This window comes from Schistocerca gregaria, chromosome 2 (genome assembly GCF_023897955.1).
Source record: "Schistocerca gregaria isolate iqSchGreg1 chromosome 2, iqSchGreg1.2, whole genome shotgun sequence".
NCBI classification, from domain to species: domain Eukaryota; kingdom Metazoa; phylum Arthropoda; class Insecta; order Orthoptera; family Acrididae; genus Schistocerca; species Schistocerca gregaria.
Window position 1 is genome coordinate 687,826,679 of NC_064921.1, and position 13,648 is coordinate 687,840,326.

General features: G+C 44.2%; 1 protein-coding gene across 1 annotated transcript in view; it reads right to left on the bottom strand.

Annotated features, from left to right (window-relative positions):
• Positions 1–2,601: 2,601 nt before the first annotated feature.
• LOC126334767 (ubiquitin-like modifier-activating enzyme 1) overlaps positions 2,602–13,648 on the bottom strand; it is a 29,523-nt gene continuing 18,476 nt past the window's right edge. The window contains exon 2 of the mRNA XM_049997346.1: positions 2,602–6,061. Coding sequence (XP_049853303.1) covers positions 2,955–6,056 — 3,102 coding nt within the window. The 5' untranslated portion in view covers positions 6,057–6,061 and the 3' untranslated portion in view covers positions 2,602–2,954. The remainder of the gene's footprint in view (positions 6,062–13,648) is intronic.

The following is a 13,648-nucleotide window of genomic DNA, read 5'->3' on the forward strand; positions in this document are numbered from 1 at the left end:
GGAGGTTCACTAGAGGCGGAGATGGGGAAGGAAATCGGCCGTACCCTTTCAAAGGAACCACACAGCCATTCGCCTGGAGCGATGTAGGGAATTCATCCGGTTAACCATGACAGCAGACTTAAAACCTAAATCTGTATGGTCGGACGCGGGTTTGAACCGTCGTCCTCCCGATGCTTGTCCAATGTGCTAACCGTTGCACCACCCCGTTCGGTGGTCTCGTCAAGATCGTATGGACTCCAGAAACGCTATTCTGTAGTAGTTTCAGTGAGGGTAGTTCCCTGACAGCTGGTAGCACTGTCTCCAGCTTTCAACTCGAAGCGTAAACAGCTCCGGGTGAAATCTACTGTCGTCTACAGAGCTGGAACGACTGAGGCGTTGTCATAGAAAAGTATGAAAAATTGCGCTATGTGATTGGTTGCGGAAGACGGGTCGAGCAGCCGCATCAAGCCCATTGCAGTCGTCAGGGATGTTCTCTCGCTAAAACCGCTTAACAGGCATTTATCTACTTTTAGCAAATACCTGTTGACAACAGTACAGCTACAAACTTCACATACTGAAAAAAATGAGCTGTAGTTTCTACCTTTCTAATTGTAACGTTTCGTTATTAATATCTTTCCCTGCACATTAAAAGGAAAGATACACAGAAGTCAATAACAATAAATATTACTCATGTTCATCTTGAATATTCTCACATATACCTCAGATGTACTTAGTAGTAATTAAAAAAGGGATGTAAAATGTGAATGTCGTGTGGCTAGGGCTTCCCGTCGGGTAGGCCGTTCGCCGGCTGCAGTTCTTTCGAGATGACGCCACTTCGGCGACCTGCGCGTCGATGGGGATGAAATGATGATGATTAGGACAACACAACGTCCACTCCCTGAGGGAAAAAAAAACTCCGACGCAGCCGGGAATCGAACCCGTGCCCTTAGAGTTGACATTCTGCCGCACTCGCCACTCAGCTGCAGGGGGCGGACCAAAAAAAAAAAAGAGGGATCAAAACGCTAGTTGGTAGCTAACCGTTTTGTAAGGGGTAAGTTTAATTAGAACGTAGTATAATGGCAATAATTGAGGAATTAGACGAAAAAAGTTTCAATTAACTTCGTCATTGCGTAAAATTACACATTTGAAGTTCCCTTGGTTATTTTTGTTACACTGTATTAGGCCATGATCTAATGCATGTTTCTGTGCCTAACGTTTCGCCTTTTAGTGTTGGAGACATCACCATGCTATAAAGCTCAATAGTAGTTACAAACTTCAGAAAGACGAACTGTTTCTGTGTATCCACCAACGGTGGGCTTGTGACGTCATCAGGTCGCTTTCTACGATCTCAGAGTGGCGCCGACGTGTGTAACTAATGCCCACAACTCTTCTAATTTAAATAGTTCTTCTCTTCTGATCTGCTACTGCGGATTTATCCTTGTTGCACAGACAATTGCTCTTGTGTTCATACACTGAGACTAGGGAAACACCAAATTCGTTTCTCCGACACTACCGATTTGTCAAGGTCCAATCAACACTATGCTAGAACATACAGAAGCACAACCTGAATATAGAAGAATAAGAACTGAAATTAGAGAATTTGTGGGCCTTAGTGCAAAATAAAGCAAAGGTCGCCAATTGTTTCGCACTATAATCTCCAGAGCACACGTCGGCGTAACTCTGCGATTTTATGAAGCTGTCTGATGACGTCACGGCTCGACCGTTGCGTGGATGCTTATAAACAGATCACCTTGTTGAGCGTCCTGAAGTTTGAGACTACTGATCGAGTGTCTCCAGCGTAAGGAGATGGAATGTTAGAACATAAACATGCCTCAGAGGACAACCTAATGCTCACAAAACGAAAATTATCAAGCCTGCAAAAACCAGACCTGAAAGCCTGCACTCTATGATCAGATTTAAAGTTATTGAAAAATTACGATTCGCACTAGTTTCAAGACAGCAGACATCAACCTGTGTATTGCAAATACACTAATAACTTCGTCATTTGTACGCATGGTGCACAGATTCCGTAATTCGAAGCGAGTTGATGAAGTGATCGCTAATATCAGACCAGGCATGCAGATGAAATCATTCTTCTTGTGATCTTGGAGAACGGCACCGTATATCAGAAAGGTATTTTTCAAATGTTAAATGATGATCTTTTTTTAGAGGATATTGCATGACGTTTGTGTTCTTAATTGTGGTACACTCTATACACTATAAACCCTGTCGATGGTGCACTACCATGGTGAATGTTTTAACTAAACTTCTTAAAGTGAATAACTTGCAACCGCTTGCCAATTTCTTCCGTGATTTTGTTTATGTGAGTGTGAAATACGAGTACATTGTGATCAGCTCGCCAATAACGTAGACCGACAAAGATCGAACAGTAGACGAGTTCTACAAGATCTTTCGTGCGATTTTTTTGTTTCATTACCAAAAAATCATGAATGTTTTAAGCAATTCATGACTGACAGATTGTTGGTATGTACATTTAAAACAAAACCGAACTCATATTTCTATATATATCATTTTCTCTCGTTTCTTTCCGTTTAATTTCCCTATAAACTCTGAACTTTATCATCGTACGCTATCCGTAAATAAAAAGGAAGACGACGCCAGTCAGAAGCTTCAGAATATTTTAAATTAGATTTTTTTTGTCGTTTATTTTCTGTATTCTGAACAGGATTACAGCAAGTTAATTGAGAAAACGCTAGTTTGACTATAACATCTGCATGTAAACAGTTGTATTTCCATGTTGAACACAATGTGCGCCCTACTTCTTTGAGGTGGCAATATTAAATAGCAAATAAAAACACATCAACTCGTCCTAATTTTATTTGAAAGCGAATAACAAGACTAACGCCATAAAAGCGTTTGATACTATATGATAAAAGCGGCCGCGAACAGAAAATGGCAACGTGCCTTTAGAAAATAAAGAAGCGATTTTATTCACAATTAAAACAGTGTGAGTATCACTTAAGACATTGATTACAAGGAAGTTGTTGCACTGTAGGTGGCATCTCCGACTTTTGAACCGGTATTTTATCGCCTGGCAGAAGATATCGAATGTAGGGAACATCGACATCGTTCCCCAGCTCATCACTACAACACAACTGAAGAACCAAAGAACGCTTTTTGGAATCCAGATCTTTTTTAGAAACTTCCTTTACCACTTCGGACAGTGGACGACCTAATCTTTCCTGGCATTTGGTCTTGTCCATGAAAAACGAATACACAGTGGACACTCCATACGAAAGCATTGTAACATCCAGATTGTACGTCTCTTTGAAGTGGCTGATTAATGCCTCGAGAGTAATTTCTCCGTATATGTCAAACCTGTCCCACAGCGTCCACTCGGTGCCAGCTAGCTCCTTCGTTGGAGCAGCTACAGGCTCCGACAACGTGAAGAAAGGCAGGGCAAGATTTATGAAAGAATTTTTGTAATAATCAATCTCCGCAAATTCTTGCACTATCTTATACAATTCCAGGCACAGAAGTCCCGCAACCACGGACGTTGTTGTGGCTATAGCAGGAGTAATTTTACCTGCGATTAATTTGCTCTTTTGCCGGTCGGCTGCTGCAATTTTGTAGTTCGCCGCCCGAAGATTAGACGCGGCAACAATGAAATCGATGTGTAAATTTGTGTCGTCGTCTTTCTCGAATTTCAGAGGAGTTATGACAACTTGCTGAAATTTTGATTTCGGTGGTAGGTCGTTAATAATATTCTTTATGTCGTCTTCTCCTGAAATGTTGTCTTGTATATCACCCTGAATTTCATTGATGGGGATCTTAATGTCATTTTTTGGCTGAAATTCTGGTATCTCAACTCCTTTCACAATATTAGTGATAGCTTCGAGGTCTCTGTTTTGTTTTATTCCGTGCACTTCAGCTTTGAGATTTGCAGCTGCAAGTATAAAATTCAAATGGAGCGGATCGCCCGCAGAGAATTCTAAGGGCGTGGGGCAGCGTTTCGCTCCAGTCCAGAAAGGTTCGCCATCGGAGGTAGTTTGGTTGGGCGGGAAAATGTGAAGCAGTTGACGTATCTGATTATTGAACAGCTCCTGCCACAGCCTGCGAGCCCAAGCCACGCAGTCCTCGAAGGTATTAGGATATTCGTCTAAGAGCACCTTCTTCACCGATTTTAATACTTCCACGGGTTGAAATCCTGTCATCGTTTTAATGCTCTGTACGAAATCGCTTTCGGTCAAGTACCGAGCTGCTTGCTCCGGCTCTTGACTGAACAAGCCCTCAAATGCGTCCCTAGCCCATATGAGTGTGTGTTCGATGGCGTACGGAAAATTTTTGAGGGTGCACATCGGTATCGTTTTCTCCGGTGGATCTTGAGAAGAGCTGTACGACTCCGTAAGAAACGGAATCACAACTTGCGTGTGACCTTTGGTTCCAAGAGTCCCAGCCTCCAACATCGGTTTCTGATAAAAAACGCACCGCTGATCGAGGTATATACGAGCCGTTACGCTGTCTAGCGCAGCGATGACTGCGTCTGTGTCACTGAAGAATTCGTCGTCAAAAACTTCCTCCGTGTCTGAACCTACTTGTAATTCGTAAACACCCATATTTACGTAGGGATTCATGATCTTTATAGCTTTCGCAGCAGTCTGCGACTTGGGTCGCATAATATCCTGAGGCCTGAAAAGAAATTGTCGGTTCAAGTTCGAAACTTCGATATGATCCATATCTGTTACATCAATACGGCCTTTCTCGAATGTCCCGACACCCATCATGGCCAGGTTCTTCAGAACTTCGCAGCCGACGGCTCCGGCACCGACGACGAAGCACTTGAAGGAGCCTAGGCGTATCTGCACCGAGTGGCCGAAAATGGTAATCTGCCCGTCGTATCGGCAGTCGATAGGGCACCTGCCGTGTATGCCCACGCGGTCGATATTCTTCGGCAGACATTCCAACGCGTCGAGATAAAGCCACTGGTACAGAGGAGTAAATTTGCCAGAGCACGCTTTCAACGCCTCCTGAGCAGCTATCCCTCCAATTGCCGCGATCAAGGGCTGTACGCTTCCACTGCAAATTTTTGAAAACACCGAGTAGAATTCGCGGTCGGAGTCGCACTGAAGGTCCAAGTCCGACTGTGCGGTATTTACTATCTCGATGAAAGAGTCCGCGTCGTTTTCGTTCCACGCTTTGGGCGGTTCTCCGCACTGTTCGACGTATTTGTGGAAGGCGACGAATGCCAGATGCAGTTTCATGGGACGGTCTTCCTTCCCGAAATCCGTCTGTAGGAATTCCGGCGCTCGCATAGCTTCAGCGAGGGGCTTGAAGCACATCGTTTTCGGAACTTTCACCTGCTTGACGACGCCGCCGGAGGTGTACTCCGAGTACTGCGACGTATCGCCGATTCCGAACGTGTAGGGATTTATGTAGCGTATTTTGAGGGGCTCGCAGCTGTTGAGCTCCTCCATGCCGCGGACCTCGGAGAAGGTGACGAAGTCGCCGTCTTGGAGGCCGTGGTGCGTGTCGGCGAGGCAGGTGACGACGCCCTCCTTGGCACGGGTGATGCTGGCGACGAGCGAGCTGGCCGGCTCCTCGCCGTCGCAGTCGGACACGGTGAAGCGGTCGCCGAAGTCGCAGAAGAGCTGCCCGAACAGCCCGCGGCAGTCGGCGACGACGAGCGCGGCGCCGGCGGCCCTCGCCAGCTGGGCCACGCGCAGCTGCTCGCGCAGCGGCCGGCCCGCCAGCACGAGCACGCGGTAGCGGCGCACCAGCTCGGCCGTGACAGGGCCCTCGGCGCAGCGCACCGACACGTGCGAGTTGAGCTGGGCGAGGCGCGGCGCGCTCGCCTCTGCGCGGTTCTTGCCCACGTCCTCCTCGCTGAGGAAGAACTGCGAGCCCAGGTCGGACAGGCGGCAGGCGTCGCGGTCGTGCAGCGTCAGAGAGCGCACGCCCGCCAGCGCCAGGTTCTTGGCCACCTCGACGCCCAGGCCCGTCAGACCGGACACGAGCACGTCGGCGGCCGCCAGCCGGCGCATCGCGTCGCGGCCCAGCACGTACAGCTGCCGCGAGTACAGCTGCTCGTCCATCTCGTCCGCTGACGACTCGGCCATGGCGCCTACAAACATTAGAGCGGCCAGCCGTGACTAGAGCAAAGGTATACTGAGATTAGGAAATTAGTATTAGCAACCTGCAGCGAATAACATCTGGGCCTGCCCAGTGCCAGGGGCACACCCATTGGGATTAGCTCGATGGGCAAGGCAATAAAGTAGGTTTATATATATCTCTGACACAATTGTGACGCTGCAGGCAGTAGAGTTATTTAACATTTTATACACTAAATACTAATACTTGTAACAATTTAGCTGCCCATTGTAATTACTTATAGCTTTAGCTCACAATCAATTAAATTACAATTAGCTGCAATTGATGTTTAAACAAATTAAGAACCACTAATCATATAAGGAAGTGGGTAATGTTGTATAATTATTATTGTTGTTGAAATAAAGATTTTTTTTTAAAAAAAGGTAGACGCTATCTATATGAAATTTAGAGACCCATTTCGAGAAAAGAGATCCAGTTCATAATTTCGCAAGATATTAGAGGCATACTGTACTTAATACAATACATTTTTTCTAGGCAAATATCCGTTGAAGAAATACAGAGTTTGTTGGGGGACGTCATAGAATATTCCCACTTCAGCCCCTGTAGTTTTATGAAGTTCAGATAGGTGGCGCCATACGTAGCCTTACAATGGCGTCTGTAACAGACGTGCGTTCCAAGCGGAGAACTGTCATTGCGTTTCTTTTGGCGGAAAACCAGAGTATTGCAGATATTCATAGTTTCCTGTGAAGAGGCTGTTTAGGTTTTTTATGTTGGTAATGCCACGTAGCTCTTATATGAAAATCACTGACTGTGATGTGTGCCGTCTGTGGGTGGTTGGCATTGTTGGACTATTGTAGTGTTGGGCAGTTGGATGTGAACAGCGCTTAGCGTTGCGCAATTGGAGGTGAGCCGCCAGCAGCGGTGGATGTGGAGAGAGAGAGATGCCAGAGTTTTGAGCAGACGATCTGGACGTGTGTCCGTCAGAAAAAGGAAATTTGTTTAGTTGGATGTCACAACTTTTGAACTCTATTAAGATAAATATATTGTTTGTTCTCCATCAAAATCTTTCATTTGCTAACTATGCCTATCAGTAGTTAATGCCTTCCGTAGTTAGAATCTTTTATTTAGCTTGCAGTATTGGCGCTCGCTGTATTGCAATAGTTCGAGTAACGAAGATTTTTGTGAGGTAAGTGATTCATTCTTTCGTAGGGATTATTGAAAGTCAGATTACGTTGCGCTCAAAATATTGTATGTCAGTTTAGTGTTGATCAGAATAAGTAAAGAGGGAAATGTCTGAGTACGTTCAGTTTGACTCAGCTGTCTCTGTATCAAATAAAGTAAAAGGTTTACCAGCGCAGTAATTTATAATTTTCTTAAGGGGTGTTACAAACGGTATCGGAGACCTGATGAAAGCACGATGACTTGTTGGGCGAGTCGTTTGTCATCATCGCAAGAAGGTCGCGCAAACCTGTCCCGCGTGCCGACCAGCCACAAACAGCTGTAATTCCTGCAATACCAGAACGTGCGGACACTCTCATTCAGAGTAATAGATGGATGACAATCAAACGCTTCGTTGCACAACTGGACGTCTCTGTTGCTAGCTCAGACACACTCGACCACCATTTGGGGAGCTCAAACTTGTCTTCCAACTGCGATGCTCGCCGCTTAGGAAAACCACAAGAGCAATTAAGGGCCACCTGTAGGGAATTGCTTACGCGTTACGAGGCTGATCGTGACAATTTTTTGTCGAACATCGTGACAGGTGACGAAATATAAGCTCATCACTTCGAACCGGAAACAAAACGGCAAGCCAGAGAGTGGCGCCTCACCACTTCTCTTCCAAAGAAAAAGTTCAAAGCTGCACACTCAGGGCGACGGTCTTCTGGGACTCTCAGATGATTACTCTGTTTGAGGTCCTCCCTAATGGTGCAACGATCAACTCTGAAGTGTACTGTGCTACCCTCAGGGAATTGAAGAATCGACTTCAGCGTGTTCGTCGCCACAAAAATATAAACGGATGTCCCCATGACAAAGCAAGGCCTCACACAAGTTTGCGCACCTGAGGCGAGCTCACGAAACTTCATTGGGCTGTTCTTCCTGATCGACCCCACGGCCTGGACGTCACACCTTCTGACTTCCACTGTTAGGCCCAACGAAGGATGCACTGTACGGGCAGTAGCACGTGGATGATGGTGAGGTTACCGATTCAAGAAGGCGTTGGCTTCGAGGTCGACCAGTAGTGTGTTACCATGCGGTCGTCTAGACCCTGAGTATGGTGGCGTAAGGCCGTCGCACTGAACGGAGGTTATATTGAAAAATACGGTACTGTAGCCAAAAGAATGGGGAGTAATATGATGTATTAGATTCCTGAATACAACCGATTTGCTTTCAGAAATAAATATGTTGCATTACTTATTGAATGAGCCTCGCACTAACGTAATCTGCATAACCTTAATACAGCACAGGAGAGCATATTCATTTGTACCAACAATGTAGGGAGTGGAATAAAATTTTCTCCCTTCAGAGGAGTGTGCAATGATATGCAACTTCCTGGCAGATTGAAACTGTGTGCCGGACCGAAACTTCAATTCGGGACCTATGCCTTTCGCGGGCAAGTGTTGTACTGACAGAGCTACCCAAACAAGTCTCGTGACTCATCCTCACAGCTTACTGAGGCCAGTGCTTTTCGGTAAATAACACAGTGTGTCTAGATAGCACGAAGAGCCTCCTTACGGATCACAGCTTGTAGTCCGGCGTAACGGCCAGCTACACTGCGATCTCCGTTTCCTCATACGCCTATACAGTTTTCCCAAATGATATTTTTTTCCTGCATAACTGAGTCTAGTATTTCAAACAGGCTGAAATTTGTTGTTACGTACAGGGTGTCCCAAGAGGAATGATCAATATTCAGGGATATGACAGAAACGATCGCCCGCATCTCGTGATCGTGCGGCAGCGTTCTCGCTTCCCACCGGGTCCCCAGGTTCGATTCCCGGCGGGGTAAGGATTTTCTCTGCCTCGTGATGGCTAGGTGTTGTGTGCTGTCCTTAGGTTAGTTAGGTTTAAGTAGTTCTAAGTTCTAGGGGACTAATGACCATAGATGTTAAGTCGCATAGTGCTCAGAGCCATTTTTGTCCAATGAAGATGGACTCTAAAGTGCACGCCATAAGAGCAGTGAGCAGTTCCTCGTCTTCGCTACTGTGAAACACATTGATACTGAACAAGCTGCTCATAGCTCTTCACGCATCCATTTTAGAGCCCATGTTTACGAGACATTTTTTCTTGTTTTTGGTTCACACAATCTCCACCCGATATACGGAAAGCAAATAGCTTGCAGTAGAAGAGATTTGTTTCACAGTGTCGAAAGTGAAGAAATGCTTATAGCTCTTATGGTACGTATTCTAGAGGCTACGTTTACTAGACTTTTTTGGTTCGAAAGACATAAATCACATGTAACAAATAAGATGTGCTTCACAGTGATTGTATCTTCATCCAGTTCAATAACGAAGTCATCATTAGTTTTGAGTTTTTAAACCAGCTGAGCATTAATTAAAAGATACGAACAGGAGAACTGATCACCAATTATCGTTTGATCTTCGTTGATCCATTATGGATTGTGGGACGACGGCTGGCATAAACTTCTTGATGCAATAATTTACCAAGAGCCGTATGTATTGTAGAAATTTATTTTATGTACTTCTATGTGCTACTAGTTTCGGCATTACATTGATGCCATCTTCAGGCCCCGCTCGTCATAGTCGTAAAATCACTAATCACGGAAGGAGCCATATAACAGCATCCGTGAATCAAATCTTCCCGCAACAGCTCTTGGTGGCCAGTTGACACAGACAGAATAAAATAAATTTCTACAATACATACGGCTGTTGGTAAATTATTGTATCAAGAAAATTATCGTTTGGGTGTTTCAATCTAATTCCAGTAGCAAATTTTCCAACTGGTGTGCAGCAAAATGATAGCACTCTGACTGATAACATTTATACAGACAGTGCTCAGGCTGAAACAATTAACGTGTACCCAGTTGCTAGTGGACTATCTAAAGATGATGTACAATTAATGGAAATAGACAGTATGGCACCTTACAAACCGGAAGCAGATTCATACAGTGCAGTGAGGCTTGTTGATGGAAAGAGGAAAGTATGTTTTATGACTACGCCAAAGGAAGTGGAATGGGATTCGGTATATGCAGAAAGAGATGCTAATGTCAGATTCAATTTATTCTGTAGTAAGTTGGTGTCAGTATTTGAAATTTGCTTTCCTAAAAAATTATCACAAAGATCCATTAAAAAAAAGTACACCATGGATAACCCAAGGAATTAAAATGCCAGGTACGAGGAAGAGACAAGACCAGAGAAAGTCAAGATCCGACAATACTTGCATACTATAAAAAATTGCGGTATTTTAAGGAAAGTCATTAACATGTCCGGAAATATGCATGTCCGATCCGAAATAAATAATGCAGATAACGAGATTAAAACCACATAGGACATTGTCAAACAAGAAACAGGACAGCCAGTCACTGTACGAGATTCTATAACAATTAGACTAAAGGACAATGTTATGATTGATAATTCAAAAGTTGCAAGTATTGTTTGCAATCACTCTCTAGATGTAGCAGCAAACAGCGGATTAAATGCTTCAGTGGAAAAAGAAAGAGGATGTAGTGAAAACGTCAACCTGCAAAACGTTATGTATCTAAAAGGTCCACCAACATCATTCACTGAAATTAATAACTTTATAAAAATTCAAAAAAGCAAAAGCTCTTGTTTAATTGATGATATTTCAAACAGAATTCTGAAAAGTGGATCCAACTTAGTAAGTAATGTCCTTAGTGATATATGCAATGCAGCCCTGGCGCAAGGAATTTTTCCAGACCGTTTAAAATTTGCAATTACTAAAGTACTTCATAACAAATATGACAAGACAGTCTTAGTTGTACAATTTCCTTACAGACGTCGTTTTCAAAATATTCGAAAAAGTAATGTACTCAAGAGTAGCCGCACACTTGTGGAAACAGTTTACATAGAATATTACAGTTTGGATTCCAGAATGATTGCTCAACTGAGAATGCTATTCATACATTCACTTAACAAATAGTATAAGCGATAAATAAAATAAAATCGCCTGTTGGTATTTTTTGTGTGCTCTCCAACGCCTCCGAATATGTAGTTTATAATGCTCCCTTAGAAAAACTTAACACATAGCTGGTTTGAATAACACTTGACAAACAAAATGCAAAAGGTTGTGCTAAATAATTCAGACAATATCGGAAAGGTAGAAACCTTCGTGACTCTGGTATAATCACAAAGGGAGTCCCAAAGGATTCAGTTTGGGATACACTCCTATTCCTTGTATATGAGGATGACCGTCCATTTACCATCCAACAAGCAAAATTGGTACTTTTTGCAGACGATACCAATGTTAAAATACACATATTAAAAAAAGTTTTGCATCACCGCAGTACCCAGAACCCCTGAAGATAGACGTTGATTGTGGATATTGTAACACACACACACTCTCTTTGACTGTTCAGAGCTGTCACTAGCCCCCCCCCCCCCCCCCCCACCACCACCACCACCAAAGATGTAAATAGCCATGCATGAGCATCAAATATTAGATGGAGGGCGTCCGACAGTCGATCAGTTCCAGTCATTCCACCAGGAAGGAGGTGCACGGCTCGTGTTGTCTGTAGTTCAGTCATGCCTAGACGGTCAATACCGCAGTTCGATCGCGTCCGCATTGTTACTTTCTGCCAGGAAGGGCTCTCAACAAAGAAAGCGTCCTGCGTGTTGGAGTGAACCAAAGATATGCTGTTCGGACATGGAGAAGATACAGAGAGACAGGAACTGTAGATGACATGCTCAAGGGTTACTATTGTAGTGGATGACCATCACCACGTTGAATAATTCTTTTCGTGTAACCACAGGACGTCATGTTACGACTCAAACTGCGCAAAAGGCTGCATGATGAGCAACTTTACTCCCGACATCCACGGCGAGGTCCATCTTTGCAACCACGACACCATGCACCTCGGTACAGATGGACCGCTCAGGATTTGGCATCGCATTCACCTCACCGGTGAATGTCGCATATGCCTTCAACCAGACAATCGTCGGAGACGTGTTTGGAGGCACCCCGGTAAGGGTGAACGCATTAGACACGTTGTCCAGCGAGTGCGGCAAGGTGGAGGTTCCTTGCTGTATTGGGGTGGCATTATATGGGGCCGACGTACGCCACTGTGGTCATGGAAGGCGCCGTAACGACTGTACGGTACGTGAATGCCATCCTTCGACCGATAGTGCAACCATATTGGCAGCATATTGGTGAGGCATTCGTCTTCATGGACGACAATTCGCGCCCCCATCGTGCTCATCTTGTGATTAACTTCCTTCAGGATAACGACATCGTTCGACTAGAATGACCAGCATGTTCTCCAGACATGAACCCTATCGAACATGTCAGGGATAGATTGAAAAGGGCTGTTTATGGACGAAGTGACCCACCAACCACTCTGAGGATCTACGCCGAATCGACGTTGAGGAGTGGGACAATCTGGACCAACAATGCCTTGATGAACTTGTGGGTAGTGTGCCATGACGAATACAGATATGCATCAGAGCAAGAGGACGTGCTACTGGGTATTAGAGGTAACGGTCTGTACAGCAAACTGGGCCACCACCTCTGAAGGTCTCCTGGATGGTGCTACAATTTGCAGTGTGCGGTTTTCATGAGCAATAAAAAGGGGGGAAGTGATGTTTACGTTGATCTCTTTTGCAAACTGACTGTACATGTTCCGGAACTCTCGGAACCGAGATAATGCAAAACTATTTTTTATTTGTGTAAATCCCATTACAGAGAAAGCAACAGAAGACCTACTAAATGATATTTTACAAAGCATTATTAAGTGATTCTCTCTATAGTTTCCATAAATTTTGGAAAAACGCACAACATTCAGTTCTGTACAACAAATAGAATCATATCGACAAGTGATGTAGCACGTTGAGCAGGAGTCAGTAGTAAGGTAGAATTCTCCAAATTTTTGGGTGAACATATTTATGAAAACTTGAACCGGAAGAAGCATATTATTGATCTTCTCTACTATTAAGCTCAGCTACTTCTGCTCTTCGTGTAATTGCTAATCTTGGAAACAAACGTATCAACCTCCTGACATATTTTGCGTATTTCCACACAGTAATGCCGTATGGAATAATTTTCTGGGCTACATCATCACTCATAAAGAAACTATTGAGGTACAAAAGTGAGCAGTAAGAATAATATGTAGTGTTCACCTACGGTACCTCTTCAAGGAGCTAGGTATTTTAACTGCGCCCCACACTACATATTTTCGCTAATGAAGTTCGTCATAAATAAATCACCACAGTTTAAGAACAGTGGCGCCCATTCCTACAGTACTGGAGGAAAAATTACCTTTACTACCCATTGTTAAAGCTGTCGATGAGGGCAGTTCAATATGCAGCAATACAAATTTTTTATCATTGAACACTAATGATGCAGACTGACTCGTTCCACTCATTTCAGTAAAAGAATCGTTCAAATGATCTATGGAACATTTAATTAACTA